This window comes from Gallus gallus, chromosome 16, assembly GCF_016699485.2.
Source record: "Gallus gallus isolate bGalGal1 chromosome 16, bGalGal1.mat.broiler.GRCg7b, whole genome shotgun sequence".
Lineage (NCBI taxonomy): Eukaryota > Metazoa > Chordata > Aves > Galliformes > Phasianidae > Gallus > Gallus gallus.
In genome coordinates this window covers 2,146,749-2,169,872 of record NC_052547.1, presented here as the reverse complement: position 1 = coordinate 2,169,872, position 23,124 = coordinate 2,146,749, and the positions used below count along the sequence as shown (strand labels likewise).

Sequence of the window (23,124 nt, the reverse complement as noted above, 5' to 3'; positions counted from 1 at the left end):
CGCACTTCAGAGCCGACCCCGCAGCGGGGGGACTCTCCTCCACAACGACCCCCATCGCTCACATCGAATGCCCAAAGAAACAACAGCCCAAAAGGTTCCTCCTGGTGCTTCAGCCGCGCGTGTTCCTCACTACGCCCCATTAACCCAAAAGCTCATCCCGCAGGATACGGCTCAGACTGGGGATGCTGAACGAGCTTGGAGCCTAAAATGGTTCCACCTCCTTACACCGCCCACCGCACCGCCCCCCACGGGGGCGAGGCCAAAGAGAGGTGGGGGGGGGTGGGGAAATACCCTTTAGTATCGTCACCCACCGCACCTACACCCGCATTTACACTGCAGCGCTGCGCGGAGGGGTTGGGGCTCACATCGTGGTTCGCCCCCCGGCCCCCTCCGCGCCTCCCCTCGGGGCTGGGATGCACTCCCCCCAATGGGGGGGGGTCTGGTTGGTGTGTATTCCCTTTGCTGGGGCGGAGCAAATAAAAGCAGCGCAGAAGAAACGCTTCTTTCTGCCCCCGAAAGGTTTTGATGCGCTCCGGGCGGGCGAAGCGGAGCGCAGCGCTTTGGGCAGAAAACACCAAAGCCGCCCCGGTGTGAATTTGGTGGAATTCCCCCCCTTTTTTTTTTTAAACTTCTTTTTCTTCCTCATCATTTTCCATCGAGATTGTGGGGGTTTCCAGCGGGGTAGCGTGGCCGAGCGGTCTAAGGCGCTGGATTAAGGCTCCAGTCCCTGCGGGGGCGTGGGTTCGAATCCCACCGCTGCCAGAAGGAGTCTTTTGGGGCTCCCCGGGGAGGAGCGCAGCTGGAAAAGGGGAACTCATCGGGGGGTGCACCTGTCTGCAAGCTCCCCCCTCTCCCAGCTGCTCCGAGCTGTAATCCTGCCCTGCCAGCCCCCAGGGAACACTCTGGGAGTGCTGCTGGTCCCATTAACCACAAGAAAATTCCATGGTTTGTTTTGCTGTTTTTTTTTTTTTTTTTGTTGTTGTTAATTTGTGACAAAATTTCTGCTCCAGTCTCTTACAGTGTCACAAAAATAATACAGCACCATCTTAGGATGCCATGAAAATAGTGGCACAACGAGCACAAAACCCAAAGACTGGAAGATCCCATTGCATTGCAGATGAGCTGATGGAGATGCTCACCCCAAAGTTTCAGGCCTCCCTTTTCCTTCTGTCAGGGGCAGAGGCGAAGGTGGGAGCCTCTGCCCACCCAGAAGAAAGGGAAGATGCTCTCCCCACAAAAAGAAGCATTTTGGAAAGCAAATATGGGATTTTTTTGGGAAGCGACGTAGAAAGCCACCTGTCCCCCTCCGTAATCCAACACCACTCGAATCCTGTTGGGATCCCCACTGATGGGGAGGGTGGATGGGGGAGATGTGAAAGCTCGGAAGCTGTTTCTACAGCATCCCATAGCCCAAATCCCATAATCGGGGTGGAAAGTGAGCCAACCCTTCCTGGGCACAGAGCTGCGTGCCACCCCGAGTGCCCACGTGGCACCACCCATCACCTCCACATCCCAAAAGTGCCGCCCTGAGGTGAAGCCCCGACAGCCCAGCACACAGCAGGAGACATCGAAGCGTTGGGGACAAGGGGACACGTTGTGCCCCATATCCATCCATCTCACCCCACGTCGGTCCCGGGACAGGACGAGCCCTGCAGTGGCAGTGGTGGGGTCCAGGGTGACAAACGCTGTTGGGGATGGAGAAGAAATGGGTGAGCATCACCCTAAAGCTGGAACAGCACCCCAAATCTACTTTGGGATCAGCGATGTCTCCATATTTTCCAGCTAAGAAAACCTTTGCTGAAATATAAGAAAGCTTCTTTATATCATCTTTAGGAAACCAGAAATGAGCTCAAAACCATCATTTTCCAGATGCTCTGACCCAGTATTTTGGCTAAAAAAATGACCAATGGAGCAAAAGGAAAATGCTTTAAGGACTCACCTTTTCCCTCTTCTCCTACAGATGCTCCCTCTTCCTTCTCCAGCTCAGACAGAAAAAGATCTGGGGATGAACAGAAGGTTGGATGTCACGTCCCACATCTGCCTGCTTCAGTTCCCACCATGTTTATCATGGATATCTGTGCAGGATTTTATATGGAATGTGTGGGATTTGGTCCTAAAAAACAGATGCTCTTAGGCCTAAAAATGATTGATAGTGTGAGTTAATGCAAATTGTTTTCCAATAGTGTATACAACTCCTATTCAAACGACCAAAAAACCCCCCAACCTTCAGTACAAAGCAAATCCTATGTGGTAGGAATATTGTGGTCCACGATACCTTGGAATCTCCCCAACGTCTCCCTGAGGATTTTATGTTGCTGGGAGATGACACAGAGCCTCCGTTCCACGTCTGCAAAGTTCTCCGTCATTCTTCGTGTTCTGCCCCTCTCCCACCTGGACACAAATCTCGTCAGTGCTGGGACTGGTGGTGATGAGTGTGGGGATCTCTGGTGATGTGGGGATGGAGGTTGAGGTGGTTGGCTCCAGAATGTCCCTTTGTCACAGGTTTGGGGATGCCAACCAGCTCCGTACAGAATGCGGTCCCTTGGGTCGCCCCAATGGCCACGAGGTCTTTCTCTTGGGCCATTCCTACACTGAGGCACTTTTTGACCCCCATGGGACTTCCAACCTTGCCTCAATCACATGCATTTCTCATTTCTGTGCTAGAATCCGTGGGTGTGGGGATGGGGAACCCTTCCCACCCCGTTGAATGAGGTTGAAGGAGCACATACCTGCTCAGCGTGCTTCTGACATCCTGGAATTGAAAGAGATAGGAAAAAATGGTTCAATCTCCCCCAGCTTTGGAGAAGGTGGACAAGAAGGGAGAGGGTCCAATGGAGTATCCAACCCATAGGAATCCAACCCGTAGGAATCCAACCTGTAGGAATCCACGTGTGGGTTGCTTGAGTTTCTCCTCCATCTCACAGATGAGGATGCCGAGGAGAGAAATGTCCCCCTCCACCTTGGCCTCCTCCTCCTCCTGCCTCCTCAGCACAGCCCTGTCCAGCTCCCCCAGCCGTGCCACGAGCACCATCTCCTTCTCCTTCAGAAAACGGCGGAGCTGACGGAATTCTGACAAAATTTTCTGCCTCTCAGCCTCCGTCCGTGTCTGTAGGTTGTGGAAAATCAACAACGTGGACCCCAAAAAGACCTCTGTTTTTCCAGCTTGAAGGCAACAGCTTCTTACCAGAAGGTCTTGGCATCGCCTCTCCCCACTCCTTTTGAGTTCTAAGAGCTCCTCCTTTTGTTTCTTGAGGTTCTCCAGATCGCTGTGAATCTGCTCCTGGAGGAAGAAAAAGGGGTTTGGGGAGGATATTGTGATGGGAGAAAGAAGAGAAGAGATGCAATGTGTTGGACTTTGCAGAGAAGAAGTTTTCAGCATGGACATGAAGGATTAAACAGGGCTTTAGGGAATAACACAGGGCTGACCACATCCTCCTGCACTGACTCCTTTATGGGGGCTCCAGTGGGACCTCCATCATCCCGTGGTCCATTGGAGGGGAATGTCCTCTTGCGCCATGAGCAGAGTTTCTCCTTTTCCCCTCTGTCTCCATCCAGCCCCAAAAGCTTCAGCTTCTCTGCCAGGTGCTCCAAATGGAGTTTTGTGTGGAAATTCCCTTTCCTGAGATGGTTTCGGTGGCTGATGACCTCGGTATCTCCGAGCCGTCCTCGCTCCTGCCACGTGCCACCTCCACGACCCACGGAGCTGCTGCATCCATTGCCCATCTGATGCTCTGGGATGGGGTGGTGGGAGCCCCCCTCTCCTTTTTCCTTTGCTCTGGAAGCAGCAGAGGCCATGGTGCTGTGGTCTCCAATCTCTCGCGATCCTCCTTCTTTGCCCTGGGGTGAAAATACAGAAGGGTTCAGCATGGAAGCGGGATTTCTTCCCTAATTTCTTCTAAAAGTTGAGTTTTGGAAGGGATGAATCACCCATTTCTTTCTATTGCTACTGATGTGGGCTTTAACCAAAACTTAACACCTCTCTTGGGCATCTGGCCTGAAGTTCATCCCACTGAAGGCTCCATTGTGCAGTTTGACATCTCAGATTGGTATCTCCAGGCTTGGTACGGACAAAGGAGAAGGACTCAATCATCCTACCCATATTTCAACCCTAAAAACTTGAATTCTAACCTCATTCTTTGCGCCCTCTCTTTGTGATCTGCTAAAAGAGACCTTGGTGCAGCCTCTGTAGGAAGAAAGGCTTTGTAGGAAGAAAGGCAACGGGACAGCCAACAAAACACTCCTTTCCAAGGCCCATCCCAAAGGTGAAAACCACCTTTATATGCCAAATATCCCCCAAAACAGAACCCAAACCCCCCTGAAAGCACACCCCCCCCCCGATACCAGCTTGCTCCCTAGAGGTGGATCATGGAAAAAGTGCAAAAACCCAATTTTAAAGCTTTTCATAGAGCTCTGGAAGAACTCAGGGTGACGTTGCCAACTCCCGTTGCCAAAATGGTGCCAAATAGCCCCAAAAAGACACTCACCGCCAGGCAGCAGAACAAGATCCTTGCAGATTTTTAAGGGCTGTGTGAGCTCAGATGGATCACATGTGGGACAGAGGGAAATATCAGCCCTATTTAAGGAAACACAGAATGTGCTGTCTGGAATCTCCCTGCAGATCGGTGTCTCCATTGTGGAATTTGGCTGGATAAAGATTTGGGCTTAAAATGCTCTGTCATTATTGGCCACAGGGGAAAATATCCTCGACTTCCAGGAGAGATGGGGGCATTTGCAGCACAGTGCTTGCTTACTTCAGTCACCATAGCACGACAGTCACCAAACTGCTTTAATTAAACAGCTGGGCGGCTTCTCATCTCATTTTTCATCTCATTTTTCCTTAGCACTTAGCACAGGAACTCCTAGTTGCAATTTTGAGTTGCATCAAAACCCACCACACAGCGTGATGCAACCTTTGTGCCATTCGCCCTGTTGATAGTCAATTAAAACATATATATTTTTAAATAACCACTATTTTTGCCCTCAGTTCTGCTTTGGCATAGGGAGGAATGGTATTCTGAGCCGCTCCTTTAGCTTCTATATCCTAATCTGAAGGCTGTCAGACACACACAGTATGTCCTTCCCCTCCCCTTTCCCCTGCTTGGATCCTCTCCTGCCTCCCCTATCCCATCACTAATTATTGCAGTAATGAACATCCCCAACCCATTAAGCTGCAGAAAGAGAAATTAAACCCACAGGGCTGAGAGGTCTGAGCATTACCCACAGGTGGGAGATGTTCACAAAATGGGATCCATCTCAAATTTCCCCCTTTTCAGCAATAGGTGGAGCAGAGGCTGTGAAGAAAAGTCTATGAGCTGCAGAGGGGCTGAACATCCCCACATGGAACCAGCTGCAAAAAGAAAGCGAATTCTCCAGGGAGTCTCAAGTGTGGTTTATTGTGAGCTGGGAACCACCAGCTGCCCATCCCGCAGTGGGGCAAAAGATTTAATTATTATTATTATATTTTTAAACAGGTGGCCAAGAACATGCAGACATTGATGAGAAATCCCATTAAAGTGCAGTGTAAGGTGAAAACCCAAGTTCCCCAGAGCGTAGGGTGGCTTCAGCGATGTCCATAATTGCCTACCTCCCATTGCAGCTGGGCCCACAATGACCTCCAGCACTGGTTTGACCTCTCCATGGGTTTAGGGCTCCCAGTGCCTCGCCGGAAGCAGAGCTGCACGTTGTAAGCCACCCCAAACCTTAAAACCAGGTGGCATTATGGGTTTTCACCCCAGAGCATCATGCCAGCTTGCTCTTGGATGAAGGGTTATCCATTTTCCTATAGGATTCATGCATTCCCCAAAGTCTCCTGGACTCTGGTTGGAATCATCATCTTCCCAAGCCAGATCTGAGCCCAATTCAATCTCTTCTGAGTGCAGATTTCTCCTTCAACAGCTGATGGAGAGGGATGGCCACATGGATAGCAGGGTGCATGCGTTGCATTTTGCTTTTTCACACTGGGAGATGAGCTGCCCACCAGCAGAGCTTCTTTGCTTTCTACAGAAATAGCCCAGACGGCAGAAATTTACACCAGCTGCTGAGACAAAACACCAGTGGTGATGTAGGCAGCGACTTACCCTGGTGCCAACCTCTCTCCATCAGACCAAAGAGGACCCCATCCTCTCTGTGGGTCGTTTAACGTCCCTAGAGTTTGGAACTGCAATCAGGAGGCATTGGATCCAGGGTAGGGGCTGGTCATGGGGACCACCTCATGTCAATGGGGGGCACCAGACATCAACAGGAGCCACCCCATATGTCAATAGGGGCCACCTCACGTCAATGGGGGCCACCTCATACGTCAATAGGGGGCACCAGACACCAACAGGAGCCACCCCATACATCAATGGGGGCCACCAGACATGACACACAGAGGATGCTGATGACATTGAGGATGGGTTTCCTTTCTTTTGCATGACAATGGTTGACTGGGAAGAGGGAGAATGAGGTTTTAATGCTGCTTTTCCTGAGAGTTTTTCCACCCCGGTCTGGAAGAGCTGCTGTAAGGCACCTCCACAGCACCTCCAGGGATTCCGGGGTTATCTGGGCAGTGAGAGGGAGCCCAGCTCCACCCAGAACCACGGCCGGAGCCGCTCCCCACCAAAGGAGGTCAGAGGAAAAGTGAAGATGGGCATTTGGTTCTCCACATCAAAAAACGCCACCTCGCCCCATTCGTAGTCCAGAGAGATGCGGATCTTTTTGGGAACCCGTGGAAGGTTCAGTGGGGTCGGAGGGGAGGTGAGGGCTCTGTTCTTGAACCCCCATTGCTGCACAGCCCAGATGCCTTCATCAGGGTTAAAGCTGACGGCTCCTTTCCTGGGCAGGGACTCCCTGCTGACCCCAACGGCGCAGTACTGCCCTTCTGTGAGATCCACCACCCAGCAGTGCCTCCCAGAGGTGAAGGTTTCACAACCCAGCACGCAGGGATCGGCGTCGAAGCGCTCGGGGCCGTCGGGGGATTCCTGCAGGCTGTATTCCCATCGGACGCTCTTCTGGTCCTCGGAGAGGACGAGGCGAGGGTGGGCCGTCTCCGGGTCCAGAGTCACATTTACTATGGGAAAGAAAGAATTAAATCTATTCAGCTCGACTTTGCTTGAAATCTAAGAGGGTGGCTTGTCTTCGTGGAGCTCAAGGCTCAATAGTTTGATGTTCTGCTTCCCCTACACATAAATGGGGTCTGCAATACCTCCACGCAGGTCCAGTATTTCCTACCTACACATCTAACCTGGATATTTCTACAGTGCAGACACTAAGAGGAGGACATGAGCTCCTGGATAGGGTCTGCAAGCAGAAACCCAATTAACCAAATGACTTACCCAACTTTTCTTCGCCTCTCCCTAAAAATGCATAATAAGGAGATGGATTATTAACTGTGATGCAGACTTAAAGTGAAAAGTGATGCTTAAAGAAGGGAGAAAAGGGCACTTACTGTGTTCCTCAAAACATCTTCCTAAAAAGAAAAAAAAACAATTAATTAGTTTTAATATTTGTTTTCCTATTCACTGAGGAAAGTGTGAGGGGGTGCTCTGGAAATTCATGACCCATTTTTTGACTATTTCTGGGCTACTTCTGTGGTGCTGAAGTCCATCTTTTAACTTACGAGGGGGTTAAATGAAAAAAATGAACCATTCTTTAAGCTGTAAGCTTAAGTCTGATGGACTTCATGCTGGATGGACGCAGGAAAAAATTCAGTGCTCCTTTCCTGGGCAGGCTGTAATTAATCCCATTGTATAATTGGGTACTGGGGAGATTATTTATACTGTAATTTCACCAATTTCAAACCAGTTTGAATTCAAGTTAACAAACTGTCTTCTCATCTTCTGTTTTATTATGTGTAAATCCCCATAGCCGTCCCAAAAGCCCCCAAAATCTCTCACGTGCTGAAGATGAGGAAGGAGACACTCACTTGCTTTTGCCTTGTAGTGCTCTGAAAAGAGGAACAACAGAAATGGTCATTGTCCTCTTCCCATTGTGTTATCACTTCCTAAGGTTTGGCTCTCAAAGCAAACCCATATTTCTGTGCCTTGTGATTGTTTGCTCTATTATGAATTATAGCAACAATATATAATATGTATATTATATATAACAATAGCATTATAACTCGTTATGAGTTATAATCACGACTTACCGAGCTCTGCAGTGAGTTCATCTGAAAACATAAGGAAAAAACAAAGGATTTCCATTAAGTTTGGCACCAACGTGGTGGTATGGATCTTCCCAACACACCAAAGTCCACTTCTGGGGGGAAGTTTGATACTCACCAATTCTTCTCTCTCGTTTTTCTGAGGAAAAGAAGGAGAAAAGGAAACCAGAGGTGTTATAACATACAGGTTATATATCCACGTACAATATATATCCAAAACAGACTGCAAACTGCATGCTTTGGTTTTGCTGGAGGGCAGAAAAATACTCACCAACTTCTGTTGAGAGTTCATCTTAAAAGAGAATAAAAACAGTGAATTTCATTTTTCTTATAATTAAAGCAGAAGTCATGATTTTACACACGGGATCCCTGAATGGTGACATTCAGTCTTTGGGTATTTTTTTCATGGTTAACCTGAAAATGGGATCTGAAGTAAATGTAGACCGTTCTCTTGTATTCTATGGATATATCATTGATGGATGTGTTACTTCTAATGGCATATTATGGATTTCAGGTATTCTTAGGTATCCAACAGAAGGATCCAAGCCCATAGGAAAACATGAGATGGGACCTGATGTTGTGTTTGGGCACCTGAATCCTCCCCCAAATTCAATCAAGAACCCAATCCTCAACCCAAACAATCCCAAATGACCCCATTGGCCTTCTTGAAGACACCACAAAAGCAGGGGGAGATGGACACGTACCAATTCTGGCATCATGTTCCTCTAAAAAAGGGGGAAAAGAGAAAAGAAAGGAAAAAAATATCTATTTCTGTGTATAAAAAATGAAGAAATGATAATAATTGTGTATCAGATGTAGAATTCCCATCCCACCAGCATGCTTATTCCTTCAGTCAAAAGAAGCAGTAGAAAGGCAATGATGCTCACCCCTCTCCAGATCACTCTCCTCTAGGAACAAAAAGGGAGAAAAAGAGATCAGAATCCAAATTACCCCTTATCCTTTTGGGGAGAAGAGGGGAAGGAATCTCACTTACCAACTTCCCGACCCCTTAATTCCTCTAAAAGGAAGAGAAAAAGCAAAACGTGAAACACGCCGTCACCTTTTGTGCCATAGATTATTGCACCAACTCATTGCTATCCCATCCCTGTTTTCCCTGTTATTTATCCCAAAGATCCTCTGCACCCTTTGTGCCATTCCTTCTGCAGTTGCCTCTTAAAACACAAAGAGGCAAAGCAGGAAAACACACAAAAAGAATATCCAGAATCAGTTTTGTATGTAAGAAGTGGAAATAACTCACCGAGCTCTTCTGACAGTTTCCCTTGAAAAGGAGAAAACAGAATTTGGTGTCATCCAAAGTATGCTCAATGGGTTGCGAAGGGGGAACTCGAGGATACCAAACTCTCTGAGATGGGCTGAAACCTTCACAATTCTGTATTTTTAAAATACTCCCATCCTATTTCCCCATTCCCCCCCAGTCATTCAATTTTCCCCTTTTTCTCCCCCAAATAATTCCATTCCACTTCCCCTTCCCCCTCCCTAAATTTCATTCCATTTTTTTTGAAATAATTCCATTCTATTTCACTTTTTTTCCCCAATATTCCCATTCTATTCCTCCTTCTTTTCCCAAACAATTCCATTTATTCCCCTTTTTCTCCAAATAATTCCATTCTTCTCTTCTTTTGAAGTAATTCCACTTCCACCACAACACAAAGCCCCAGCAGTGCCAGCAATCGCAGCACCCAAACGTCCCCAGGAGCTGCATTTCTTATCAATTCAAAGTGCCACTTACTAATGAGGATGTCCTGTTCTCCTAAAAATTAAACAGAAAAACAACAGATATGAATAAATACCATTTCCTCCCATTTTGTGTTCTTATTTCTAACGTGTTCGGCAGAGAAGAGTCACCCAGTTTTGCACATAAACAAGGAGATCAATAAATAAGGACATTTCTCCTTATTTTCCCATCCCTTGTAGCCTCAAAAAGGTCATTTTTGGGGCAGACTCTGAAATTCTGCATTTCCCATTGGAGGATTCACAGCTCCGGGACAAACAAAAGGACTTACGGACATCGGAATCGCGGTCCTCTGCAAACAAAAGGGAAAAGGAAGTATTCATTTGCAGGAGAAATAATAATTGCACCCTTTCCAAAGCACTGATTTCATCATTATTGTGTTTTATCCCCTCCTTCCCCCCCAAAATAGGCTTTGGTTTGTTGCTGGATTGACAGGTGCAAGGAAGGAAATGCACTTACCGAGCAGCTCAGTGAGGCGCCCTTAAAGCAAAACAGAGAGAAACGGGAGAAAAAAGGAAAGAAAAAGAAAAAGAAAAAGTAATTAAAAAAGAGATATTAGTTCAAAACAGCTCTCTTTAACACTAGTGATACAGAAATAAAGGACAGACACATATTATGTTGGGCTGAACCCAAAACGAGGTGTTGACATCACCATTCAGGAACCCAACCCATTTCATGACAGATTAATGAGGGAAAAAACTCAATTTTTATGTCCCCCCCCTTTCATTCACTTTTCAGCAAGGAAATGAAACTTTTCTTCCAGCCCCAAATTGCTGTTTTTCTCTATGGGAAATCCTCTATTTCATACGTAGAATTTCAAGCACTCCGCATTTGCGTTAAGCCAAAAAAAACCCTCAAATAATAAAGCCTATTTTTATATTACAGAGAAAAAAGTTTTCCATCATAGAGTATATAAAATAACACTCACGTATCTCTGCTTCGTGTTCCCCTGGAAGGATAAAAACCCAAAGAAATAGGAATTACTGCTTTTGTATCCACGTTGCATCATTGTGTTACTATTGATCCTAAGATTCTTGAGTTATTTTATTCTTTTTTTTAAATACTGCTAATATCAAATACATAAAATATAAAAATTTATATGTATGTATATATATATATTTAATTTATAAAATTCATGTTGTGGGGATGAAGCCCAGCATAGCCCTATGGCTTTGGGGCAGCACTTACTGATTTTCAGATCGCGTTCCTCTGTAAATAAGAGAGAAATAAAGATGAATTAGTGCCCAGCTGTGCTCAGTCCTCAGTGCAAACATTCAGGCTCATTTTGAGGTGATATTTTTGGCTCAAAATCCAAGGAAAGAAAGAAGGAAAGAAAGAAGGAAAGAAAGAAGGAAAGAAAGAAGGAAAGAAAGAAGGAAAGAAAGAAGGAAAGAAAGAAGGAAAGAAAGAAGGAAAGAAAGAAGGAAAGAAAGAAGGAAAGAAAGAAGGAAAGAAAGAAGGAAAGAAAGAAGGAAAGAAAGAAGGAAAGAAAGAAGGAAAGAAAGAAGGAAAGAAAGAAGACATAGAAAAAATCCCCCTCCAAAAGAGAAAAACAAGAGAACAAACCCAGGGAGGGAATTCCCTTACCAAGTTCTGCTGCGTGTTTCCCTTAAAATAAAGAGAAAAGAAATGGGGATTCAATGACTCAGATCTTTTTCCGGTGACATCACTGACCAACACAAACACCTCCATATTAATCAGTATTAAAATAGATATCTATATTCTTCTCAACATTGCCAACATTGTGACATTTGATGAGTGACGCTCAAACGTGGAGAAATATGGATTTACAGAATAAATTCCCAATGGGAAAAGGCCCCAGGTAGAAATATTTTGGGGTCTCATTCCTACTGGGAAGCCCTGGTTGTGTTTCCCTGAGCTCAGGCACAGAAACTCAGAGGCATTTTCACACTGAAAACCCAAATCCCACGAATCTCAGCCCCCAACGTGGCAGTGTTCAGGTTTGACGCTCAGCCCCTTTACAATTAAAACACATTTTTGGTGGCTTCAGCACATTGAAGCATCAAAAATACTGAAAGGTTTAACTCTTAATGGGAGAAGTTAAAGGCACTTACGAAGTTTCCTGTTGTAGTCCCCTAAAAACAAGCAGAAATAAGGGATTATTATATATTTGATGAACCATTTTTGCTTAAACTGATGGGAAAGAGACTTACCAACTTCTGCAGTGAGTTCCCCTTAAAAGAGAGATGAAAAAAAAACGTTATTTTCAAGTTTAGCCTTTTTTTCCCTGTTAATTCATGGACAAGCAGTGGTGATTTATGAGTAATTTGACCCCGGCTTCATATTGGACAGAGGTTTTATTAATGCAATTTCTTCCTTCCAAACGAAGGTAGCAAAAACCTCACGTACCTATTTTGGTGTGACGCTCTCCTGCAAGAAGAGAAAAGCCATTGGGGGTTATTTGTCATTGTTTGTACGTTCCAAATTTAAACCTTTCTATTGTTAATTTCGTGATGTGGACTGAAGGCAAATTTGCTTTGATAGATATGATCTATAGCTGCAATTATTTGGTGTTAATTTGGGGGTTTTCATCTTCTTCTGCCTTTAGGATTTAGTTTTTAATCAGGTCAATGAAACGTGTGGAAAAAGGCAGATATAAGTAAATGTATTATAATATGACTGTAGTACAATAATATATATGCATTATATCTAATACAGACATATATTAGATATGACATTATTATAATACATTATATATATATAATACATAATATTATATACTACTGTATACTATATACTGTATATAATGTATGTATTATGTATATAATGTACAACAATATGTATAAGCAACAGTAATATTGATTTATAATACTACTAATAAATAATAATTAGAAAAAAAAAACAAAAAGGAAACGGACTCACCGAGTTCCACTGTAAACAGTCCTGAGAGCAGAAAATACCATCAGATCCCATTGGATTTCTGAAACACCCCTGAGATTTTCCCTCCCCCCCTCAAAATTTGGCTCTGATTTCCCCCATATCTGCAAAGATTCCTTCGAGTGACCCCAATTTTGTTGGATTTAAGGAATTCTGATGTCCTTTCAATGCTGAAACAGCAGAAAATGACCCGAAGATGGAGGTACCCCCACATGCAGCAGCACTTACTAATCGTTGCATCGCACTTTGCTACAAAAAAATAAGAAGAAAAATGAGTAAAAGCAGATTTTGGTCACTTTTCAGACCGTCCTAGAGCAAAGCTGACCTCTACTAACTGGTTAATTTCCATCCATCCATCCATAATTTCATTTGTTTTATGGGAATGGGGAAGAAAATGGCTTACCGAGTTCTGCTGTCAGTTTGCCTAAAAAGGGAAAAATTAAAGTTTATTTTAAATCCATTTCCTTCATGGGTGCATCAGAAATCACTGTCAGTAGAGATATCTGTTTTATATTAAATATATTTTCTGATCCACACAGGGCAGGCAATGGTAATAAGGTCTATGGGCATCATAGAACAAAATATGTCATAAAATTATGTCATAAAAACATATACTGGAATAAAACAGGATAGATAAAAAATAGGGAAGAAAACCACTGATTCAGGCAATACACCCATTTAGGATCAGTGTAAGGGGTTGGGTGGAGAAACACAAAGTTTGGGGAAAACTGTGCTGAAAAAGTGAGATTGTAGGAGCACACTGAGGAAAATCCACATCTTCACTCAGATTTTAATCAGGAGGAGAGTGGCACTCACGGAGCTTTGAGTCACGGTCCCCTAAATGGGAAAAAAAGAAGGAAAAATGGTTAAATATATGTATTTTTTACACGGCGGTGCCCTCTTGCCCCAGGACAGCAGCTCTGCTCACTGCAATGCTCATTTTGCCCATTTCCCCCCATTTTTATTCTATTACAAATGAAAAAAAGCACAGAGATGAGCTGTCTGGGTGCAGAGTTCCCATTTTTAAGGGTTTTCAGCCCAAAACCACACACGGATTTAATGGCACCACTCACCCAGCAGTGCAGTCAGTCTGCCTGTCAAATAGGGAAAAAAAAAAACAACCAAAAAAAAGCATTATTTTAATTAAAACAGAAAAAAAAAAAAAAAAGGAAGTCTAAGAATACAAAGAAACAGTTCAGATTGGGGAGGAAAAGGACTTACGTATTTCTGCTGAGAGTTTGGCTGCAAGGAGGGAAAAAACCAACAGGATTAACCACTTCTATCAGGGATCCCTTCCCCAAATCAGAGGGTTTTGGCCCCCAAAAAAGTGACACTCACTGATTTTCCTGTCGCGTTCCTCTGGAATGAGAAGAGAAAGAAGAAAATTAAATGTTAATTATCTTCTTTTCTTTCATAGAATCATAGAATGGCCTGGATTGAAAAGGACCACAATGATCATTGAGGTTCATCCATTGGCCCCAACACGCTCAGATCACTGCTTTTATTTTTCACCTCCCAGTCAATTGATGCCAAAATCCCCCTTTTTTGGGACATTTATTCCGTCCTCAAAAATAAGCCCCAGGTTTTTTTTACAGACCAGAAATCCATTTTCCACAGGAAATGTCCAAATATTCTTAAACAGTCTTAAAAATACCAAAAATACTCTTAAATGTGGGGCAGGAAGAGCAGCTCCACTCACTGAGCTTTGTGTCAACATCACCTGAAAGCAAAGGGAGAAAATAAGCGGAGAAATGCAGAGCAGCCCCAACCCAACCAAAACTGTCATTTCTTTTCTCCAAACTTTTTGTTCTTTTCAATATTTTACCCATTTCATTCTTTTCTTTTTCCCATTTTTAGGCTTTATTTCTGTGTATCCCAATTCTCCTTGTTAGTGTTTTGAAAATAAGGCTTATTAAGGACACCTGCTGTCATTCACCCCCCCCCCCTTCAACCAGAAGAAACCCCAATCTCTTCACACATACACACATACATACAAATATTTGCAAATATATACAAATATATATACAATGTGAATAAATGAATACATATATAGCAACTAACGAGTACATAAATAGGAATGAATTAACGTGTGCATACATACACCTTCACATGCATATTTTTCTACTCTATACCCAGCACTGTTGCAGAATTAAGGATAGTTTAAAGGAAGTAACCCTTACCAAGATCTGATGTGAGCTTTCCTTAAAACAAAGGAATAGATGAACATTAGTTTCAATTCTAAGCCATAATGAAATGTATTAACTTATTTTTCCCCAAGCCTAACCTTAACCCTTACCCTAACCCTTACCCTAACCCTAACCCATCGCTTCCCATCAGTTCCGGAAGGAAAAAGGCACTTACTGATTTTCCTATCACGTTCCTCTGAAAGGGAAAACAGAGAGAAACACTGTCAGAATTCCACTGTGATGGGTGGATGGTTCAGGATGGAATCACCTTCCAATTGGGAATGATAATTGCAGTCTGCAGTTATGAACGTTTGGACCCTCCTTCCAGCCCAGGTTGGGTTACATGTGTGTGTTTATGGGGGGAATAAGCATTTTTCCCCCCTAAAAACCCAACAGTGAAACGAAGCAGAGAGGAAAGGGAAGCACTCACCGAGCTCTGCAGTCAGATTGTCTTCAAAAAGAGAAAGAAAGAACCATTCTCATGAGCTTCACCCTCCCTTGGATCAGAACACAGCGCCACCCAACGCCCGCCCTTTCTGCAATCCCTCTGTGCCATTTTGTTGGGTTTTACCCCCATATTCGTGTGAAGAGTGGGGGACAAACCCTGTGGGAACCAACTCAAGCTGCACAGAGCCCTGTTTGATGGGAGGCACAAATAGGGGTGTATAACCACACACGACTTACCGATCTCAGCCGCGAGATCCCCTTAAATAAATACATCAGAATATACATTAAAGGAGGGAGATTTGGTGGAAGTCTTTCTCTGAGCCCTCCCATGGAGGACACTCACCATCTTCTGTGTCACATTCCTCTGGAAATAACACAGAAATGGACACGGGTCAATCCTGGGAGCTCTCGAGGAGCAAAAATAACCCCAAAATGCCCAAAGCTTTGGCCCTCCTCCTCCAGTTCTGCATCCTGACTCCATCTGGGTATCAGATGTGGATAAATGGAAGAGCTGAAGGGCTTCTCCCAATCCCCACTGTTGCACAGAGGGGCATCTTTCCACCTTGATAAGACCCCAACGCACTCACCGAGCTCTGTGTCGCTCCCTTCTAAATGGAATAAAGAGAAATGCATACACATGTTGGTCATCACTGATGGTAAAGGTGTAGAAATATGCACTCAGATCGAGGAAAATAAGCGACTTACCAAAATCTTCTGTTAGCTTCCCTTAAAACAGAGGAATTCACATTAATTCAGGTCCTCCACACCCATACCTCACCGTGAAGGGAGAGGAAAAAAGGGCACTCACTGATTTTTGCATCCCATTCTTCTAAAAGAGAGACAGAGAGAGCACTCAGCCCTACGCCCCTCTCTTTGGGTGCTGCAGAAGTCACCTCCAGAGGCACTTCTGCACTGATTTAATGCTTTTCTATGGAAAATAATAGTCCAAAAATTGCACTGTTTATGAATTTATTTAATGTGGGCTTTGTTTTCATGTGTTCAAAATATGGGGAAGTATAAATATAAGGACAGAACAAAGGAAATGGGTATCAGTGGGGGGTACGTATATCCATTTCTACGCATGGAAAGGGACTTTTTGAAGGTAAAAGGAAGAAAATCACTCACCAAGATCCGCGTTCCTCTTCCCTGAATAAGAAAAAAATATGGGAAAAATGGGAAAAAACAGACCTGGAAAATTGCTTTGCTGATAAATACCACTTTCTGAGCTCTACCTGATGCCATCATCACATCCTCTTCCCAATCAGAACCACTTCCAAATGTCCACCTGATGGGAGAAACATCATTAAAAGATCACAATTAGGAACAAACTGACCTGGAATCTCCCACCTTCCTGATGCCTAGAATAGCTTTGCCCATAGAAATAAATGGGATAAGGGATAAATATTTGGGGCTGGGAGGCTTTTTGCTGCTTTTCTCAGTTCATGGACTTTGTCATTGGGGATGTTTTTTGGGGTCTGCATTGGGAAGATTGGTGAAATTGTGAATGAGGGGATTTATATCTGAATAAAAGGAGTTTGCTGACCCCCAGAAGGGGCACAAAGAGGGCCCAGCCCTCAGGCACCTCTGTTAGTTGTCCACAGCACCATGAGCTCCTTTCTATCCCATAGACAAACCACACCAGGAAGGTGTTATGAGTTCATCTCTGTGTTCATAACAGCATCAATGACCTAAAAGCCCTAAAAATTTCTATTCACTACAGTGAATAAAAAAAGCTGTGAAAAAGCAAAAAGCCCCATAGGAAAAGCAGAAATCTCAATGGGAAAAGGCAACAAATCGCATAGGAAACATCAATCACTTTTTGTCTGCTTTGTTCTACCCCTGTAGATCCTATTGGGGTCTCAGTCAAAGAAACGCTGTAATGAGGACCTAAATTTGTGCCAAGAAAGCAAAGGAAGCAGCCCCAATGATTTCTGTGCTGTATTTCCCTATGAGCAGGATAATGCAGAAGGACTCTTAATCCCTCTCCTGCTTTCCAGTACTGCCAGATTCAGGTGCAGGACTCTAAAAGGTTGTTTTGCTCCACGCTACAGCAAAGGGATCACATTTCTCCTGCATCTCCCAGATCCCATAGAGCCAATAGGATCCCCCAAATCCTGGGCTGTGGGAAGAAAGAGAAAGGCTTACCCCGACCTGCACCGTAATCACGTTGCGCTTGCTCTGCTCCTTGGTGCTGTGATGGTCACGTCTGTGGGGGGCTGGAGATTTTTGGCAGCTCCCAGTTTGTCCCAGGAGTGCAGGAAATGGGTATTTAGGATTGCTGGAGGGTTTGCGTGTCCGCAGAGAGCTGGAAGGATCATTGCAGACACGACAGCTGTGCTGGCAGCAGGGGAACGTTCCCAGAGCCTAATTATAGCCAACCCAAATGCCGAGGATGGAAGGAGGGCTGGGGGAGGGATGGGGATCCCTGTATAGACAGGAACAGGTTTCTGCAGAGATATATGGAGGGTTGACCTGGTCGCCTCTCTGCTATCAGCCATGGGTTGGTTGGTGGATGTGGTCTGCGAGCAGACCCCAATCCCAAATGGGGCAGCACTGGTTTATGGGCACCAACGGGGCAGAAGCCACTCCTGGCCCCAAATAACACGACAGCACTGGTTAGCATTGCCTTAATATACAGATATATGAAATGAGCTCAGGTCTTCTGTCCCTACTGCTCACCAGGACAGAGGGCATCTCCTCCCATACCCACAGTCTCTCATCACTTGGGATTATTTCACAACATTTCCTCTCAGCTTCCTTAATCAGCCAAACGAGCAAGAAAATGCAGAGCACTCCTACAGACATACTCCTATTCCTGTATGTTTTTTTTGCTGCTTATCAGCATAAAACAATGTGAAGTTCATAAAGAATGCCTAAAATTGTTGATCTCGCTCTGAATTAAGTCAATGCAGAACCTTTGCTAACTCCTAATTAAAGAATGAAGGACATGTGTGCAACATAGGAATTTCAGTGGGGATTTGTCAACCTCCAAACCCAAAAGGGGATGGGCGGATGGAAAAGAAGTTTGTTATCATGCTAGAAAAGGAACCGTAGGGGCACCCGAAGGGTTTTCCCTTGGGAGAATGTGGCCACTGGGTCCGATTTGGGCTCTCCACGTCACTCTAATGCTTTAGGAAAGCAAATCCTCCTGCTGTGATCCAACGGAAAACCCCGGCAGAGATTCCTTCATCCCGGAGGGCTGACGCCCATTTCACCTTTGCCATTTGAGCTCTCCAAATTTGGAATGTCTGGAGGGCAATTTAAGACGCTGCGCTCACAGGGCTGTGAAAAACGACATCGTGGTGTCCAACAAATGGCTCCTTACCCACGGGGTCACCCAAGCAAATCATGCCCACTACGGTGCTTGCTGAGTCATGCCTATTTTGGGGCAATTTTCTGGATTTCAAGGTGTGTTGGCACATCAAGACGTGTTATTCCTGGCTCTGGAAGCGTCTCTTGGCTGAATGCTGCCAAGATCTAAACCTAAATGGGCGTAGAAGGGGCCAGAATTTAATTCTTCCCTGCTTTACGGATTTATCTGCATGAATATCATCAGATGGGGACAAAAGGCTTGATGTTAGGTGGTAAAACCAAGGTGAAAATGCAAAGCCGTGACTGGAAAAGGACAGATCTAATAACAAGGATGATCTGCTGATAAGGACGGATAGAAAAAGGCTGGTGAGACAAAACGGGGGTGGAACCCACAGGGATGCCAAAAACTTGTGAACATCACCATCAGCCACTGCTCATCGGAATGAGCACTGAGCAACGCGGACGGGTCACAGCCCCCAAACTGCAGCGTGGGAGGGATGGGAAAGGAAAGGGAGGAGGACTCAGACCTTCTGTTTGCCTTCCTGGGTCAGATCCTGCTCAGGCGTCACAAACTTGGGTTGGCTGTGGGGTGCAGGGACAGCTGCAGGTGATAAGCACAGGCTGCACACCCTGCTCTTCTCCGTCCTGGCACAACAGGGATAATAAAAATGCTAAACGTAAAAAGTTAAATAATAGCAAATGTTAAAGAAGGTGCTCTGCCCGCACCTCGTGTACCTGCAGAGGCAGAGAAAAGCCTTCCCTCCCCACCTCCAAAGCCCATTCCCCCATTCAGCGTGCTCTCTATGCGTGCCGCCATGTTGCCCCTCTTGCCGTACAACCCAGCGGCTACTTCCGCTTCCGCCGGAAGTCACCTCCCTCTTTCTCTTTCCGCGCTGGCGGCCATCGCGGGCGGTAGGACCGGACCGGGCCGGGCCCTTTATTGAATCCGCCGCCATCCCTCCGCCCCGCCGCCGCCATGACGGAGCAGATGACCCTCCGCGGTACCCTGAAGGGCCACAATGGGTGGGTGACGCAGATCGCCACCACCCCGCAGTTCCCGGACATGATTCTCTCCGCGTCGCGGGGTGAGGGCCGCGCCTGAGGAGTTCGGGCCTCGTCCGAGGCGGGGGGGGGCGGAACTGTGGGGTTGGGGGGGGGCAGGGAACTGTGGGGCCTATGGAGGGGACTGTGGGAGATAAGGGGAGACCGTCAGTGGTAGAGGAGGGGGCTGGGGGGGGCCATGGGGGAGGGGAGGTGATGAATGGGGTGCAGGGCTCGGGGACAGAGAGCTGCAGGGTGGGGAGGCTGCTGTGTATGAGGACGTAGGGAGGCGGTTGGGGGGCTGAGAGGAAGGGGTGCGGTGCCTCTGTGTAACCCCCCCATTGCTATGAGGGAGATAAAGCCCGGTGAGGACGGGAATATGAGAAGGGTTGGAGCTGAGGCTGCTGCCTTTCCCCCTTCCCAGACAAAACCATCATCATGTGGAAGCTGACCCGAGATGAGACCAACTACGGGATCCCGCAGCGCGCCCTGCGCGGCCACTCGCACTTTGTCAGCGATGTGGTCATCTCCTCCGATGGGCAGTTTGCGCTGTCGGGCTCCTGGGATGGCACCCTGAGGCTGTGGGACCTCACCACGTGAGTCCTGGGGACTGAAAGGGCTTTGGGGTGGGGGTTTGGGGCAGAGCTGGGCTCTGTGTTTTGTTTGGGTGTTGGGGTGGGTGAGAGGTGTGCGGTACAGCGTGAAAATGAGGTGAGTTCCTCTCAGGTTGGGTGGTAAATCATGCTTGGAGGGAGGACCAAAGCGGTTCCTCCCTCAGCTCCCTCTCCCAGTGATTACACCTGACACAGTCTGCTGATCCTCTGGGATCTGAGGACACGTCCTGCAATTATGATGGGAGAGAAGCAGGTGGAGCAGCAGGGGGGGATTTGGTTCTTCCTTCACCATCGCTGTGGGGTACAGACTGGAGCAAGCAGGCTTTTCCTTCGGTGTGATTTTGGGGTACAGAGTTTGGGGTGAGGTTGCAGCAGCACTGGCTCTTCTTGCACTGTGATTTTTGGGAGTACTATAGGAGAAGAAACTCCTCAGGAAGCAGAACTACCCCAATCCTCCAAAAGCGTTCAGCACTTACACTGCTGTGTGTCCACGGAAGCTGAGTTTTATATCCTAAACTCCTCATGATTATTCCAACCCTATATCAAAAGCTTTGGCACCCTTTTGTTCCTGTTCGGAAGGAGGGAAGGAACCACCACTCCTCAACCCATGTGGAGATGACTCCGTTTTAGCTTCCTTTCTGCTTCCATCAGTTGTGTTCATTAAGAATTTATGCACTGCAGCACGATCTCCTCAATTTAGGGGAGGGTTAATTAATTTAATGGGGGTTTGCTGAGCTTTGTCCCTCCCGTGTGACCCTCCTGGTGTCCCTGCAGAGGAACCACCACCCGCCGCTTTGTTGGCCACACCAAGGATGTGCTGAGCGTCGCCTTCTCCTCCGACAACCGCCAGATCGTTTCGGGCTCCAGGGACAAAACCATCAAACTCTGGAACACTTTGGGTGTCTGCAAATACACGGTGCAGGTGAGGCAACGGATCTGAGTTTCCACACTGTGAAAATAAACCTCTTTCTGCTTGTTTCTGAGTCCGTATTCCCCCATTTCTCTTTGCTTTGTTGGTTTTGATCCATAATCCACATCTCCCAGCTCCGTCCTAATGATTAGAAGTGACACAGTGCCTGCTGACCTCTCTTTCTGGGGGGGGTCTGAGGACACGTCCTGCAATTATGAGGGGCTCAGGGAGCAGTGGGATGCAGCAGCTCGGACTGGGGATGCTTTTCATTGCTTTCAACCCAATGCTGTTCCTCTCCTCAGGACGAGAGCCACTCTGAGTGGGTTTCCTGTGTGCGCTTCTCCCCCAACAGCAGCAACCCCATCATTGTCTCCTGTGGCTGGGACAAGCTGGTGAAGGTGAGAGGAGCAGCTCCTTTGGGGTCTGTGCGGTGTTCTGGGGAATATTTGAGCAGTGATCACGAGAGGGTTGGTTTTTTTCTCCTCCATATTTCTGAGCCTGTCACGTTTACCCTCATTTAGGTTTGGAACTTGGCTAACTGCAAACTGAAGACAAACCACATCGGCCACACGGGATATCTGAACACAGTGACTGTCTCCCCTGATGGCTCCCTCTGTGCTTCTGGAGGCAAGGTACACCCTGGGGGAAAGCTGAGGCCAAATTGCAGCTTATTCTGTTGTTCTCACAGCTCAGTTATGTGCCTCTTGCTGTCCTGTGACAACTCACCCACATCTCAGTCACAAATCAAGTGCTGTTTCCAAGCTGGAAGGTTTTAGATGGACAACTGGAACAAAGCCACAGGTTTGATGGTTTGCTGTGATTCCTCTTTGCTGCCCCTCAGGACGGCCAGGCCATGCTGTGGGACCTGAATGAAGGCAAGCACCTGTACACGCTGGATGGAGGGGACATCATCAATGCGCTGTGCTTCAGCCCCAACCGCTACTGGCTCTGCGCTGCCACCGGCCCCAGCATCAAGATCTGGGTATGTGACATCCCTATTTACCTCCTAAAGAATCACTTCCCTTATCCTGTGGGTTTGGAGGCAGAGTTGTGGTCAAAATCCTCGCCCTGCCCCACAGATGTCTTGGTGCAGAGCCCTTTTGGTTACGTGGGATGGGTCATGCTGGTGGCACTGTCATCCCCTGGACTGGGAGGGTGGTGTGGGGCACAGCCACCACTCTGCTGTGATGAAACTTCGATGCCATCTGACTGCATCCCTGTGCGGAAACCCAGAGGCTGTTTCTGAGCACCCTGAGCCTGTTCTGAGTTGGAATGGTTGGGTTTGGCTACAGCAGTCTCCCTGCAGGACCTTAGTCCCTCACGCTCTCTTCTGTCCTGCACAGGACCTGGAAGGCAAAATCATTGTGGATGAGCTGAAGCAGGAGGTGATCAGCACCAGCAGCAAAGCTGAGCCTCCCCAGTGCACCTCTCTGGCGTGGTCTGCAGATGGGCAGGTAGAAATATCCCCTTCTCCTTTCCCTTTTCACTGCTCCTCCTGCAGCCTTAAAACTCCCACCTTCCTCCAGCACCTCCGCTTTGGGAGCTGCCTTCTGAGATTTTTACGTTCATACCGAGGGCTGATTTCTATCTTTTCATGATCCACTTCCTCCATTTCTCTCCCCAGACGCTGTTTGCTGGCTACACAGATAACCTCGTCCGGGTGTGGCAAGTCACCATTGGAACCAGATGAGGATGTGGTAAAAACACACAGATTTTATGCACAAAACTCAATAAAAGAGCGCTCTGTTGAGCTCATGGCTGCATTATATCCCATTCTGGATTTGCCACCAAGGCTGTGCCCACAACTTTAAGGATGGGGACAT

At 46.6% G+C, this 23,124-nt stretch overlaps 3 protein-coding genes and 1 non-coding gene across 30 annotated transcripts; 2 read left to right on the top strand and 2 right to left on the bottom strand.

Annotated features, from left to right (window-relative positions):
• Positions 1-680: 680 nt before the first annotated feature.
• On the top strand, positions 681-762 carry TRNAL-AAG. Its single transcript has one exon. It is a non-coding gene; the product is annotated as a tRNA-Leu (tRNA).
• Positions 763-946: 184 nt separating this feature from the next.
• Positions 947-4,536, bottom strand: TRIM10 (tripartite motif containing 10). 4 transcript variants are annotated; one of them, XM_040648689.2, is made up of 9 exons: positions 4,485-4,536; positions 4,129-4,183; positions 3,427-3,837; positions 3,185-3,280; positions 2,876-3,106; positions 2,730-2,752; positions 2,276-2,391; positions 1,940-1,999; positions 947-1,685 (listed from the first exon to the last, which is right to left on the bottom strand). In XM_040648689.2, exons 3-9 carry the CDS (start codon positions 3,793-3,795, stop codon positions 1,171-1,173), a joined length of 1,410 nt encoding a protein of 469 aa, XP_040504623.1. In that variant the 5' UTR covers positions 3,796-3,837; positions 4,129-4,183; positions 4,485-4,536; the 3' UTR covers positions 947-1,170. The 4 variants fall into 4 exon arrangements, with proteins under 4 accessions (XP_040504623.1, XP_040504622.1, XP_003642286.3 ...); XM_040648688.2 differs by lacking the exon at positions 4,129-4,183 and having other exon boundaries at positions 4,342-4,536; XM_003642238.6 differs by lacking the exon at positions 4,129-4,183.
• An 832-nt stretch (positions 4,537-5,368) lies between these two features.
• BTN1 (B-butyrophilin 1) lies at positions 5,369-19,561 on the bottom strand. 24 transcript variants are annotated; one of them, XM_046901544.1, is made up of 41 exons: positions 19,463-19,561; positions 19,264-19,381; positions 17,570-18,907; positions 16,657-16,709; positions 16,550-16,570; positions 16,233-16,253; positions 16,130-16,150; positions 16,012-16,032; positions 15,768-15,788; positions 15,662-15,682; positions 15,408-15,428; positions 15,153-15,173; positions 14,972-14,992; positions 14,491-14,511; positions 14,130-14,150; positions 14,013-14,033; positions 13,865-13,885; positions 13,608-13,628; positions 13,195-13,215; positions 13,020-13,040; positions 12,777-12,797; positions 12,264-12,284; positions 12,068-12,088; positions 11,969-11,989; positions 11,481-11,501; positions 11,082-11,102; positions 10,822-10,842; positions 10,353-10,373; positions 10,165-10,185; positions 9,891-9,911; positions 9,399-9,419; positions 9,135-9,158; positions 9,028-9,048; positions 8,845-8,865; positions 8,412-8,432; positions 8,259-8,279; positions 8,126-8,146; positions 7,904-7,924; positions 7,427-7,447; positions 7,314-7,334; positions 5,369-7,048 (listed from the first exon to the last, which is right to left on the bottom strand). In XM_046901544.1, the coding sequence occupies exons 4-41, from the start codon at positions 16,667-16,669 to the stop codon at positions 6,537-6,539; spliced, it is 1,284 nt and encodes a 427-aa protein (XP_046757500.1). In that variant the 5' UTR covers positions 16,670-16,709; positions 17,570-18,907; positions 19,264-19,381; positions 19,463-19,561; the 3' UTR covers positions 5,369-6,536. The 24 variants fall into 24 exon arrangements, with proteins under 24 accessions (XP_046757500.1, XP_025011634.1, XP_015150489.1 ...); XM_025155866.3 differs by having other exon boundaries at positions 17,570-17,729; XM_015295003.4 differs by having other exon boundaries at positions 17,570-17,729; positions 19,264-19,407; positions 19,472-19,561.
• A 51-nt stretch (positions 19,562-19,612) lies between these two features.
• Positions 19,613-23,056, top strand: RACK1 (receptor for activated C kinase 1). The gene is made up of 8 exons (NM_001004378.3): positions 19,613-19,821; positions 20,202-20,373; positions 21,166-21,313; positions 21,604-21,699; positions 21,823-21,933; positions 22,143-22,283; positions 22,645-22,755; positions 22,926-23,056. Exons 1-8 carry the CDS (start codon positions 19,713-19,715, stop codon positions 22,989-22,991), a joined length of 954 nt encoding a protein of 317 aa, NP_001004378.1. The 5' UTR covers positions 19,613-19,712; the 3' UTR covers positions 22,992-23,056.
• The last annotated feature ends 68 nt before the right edge of the window (positions 23,057-23,124 follow it).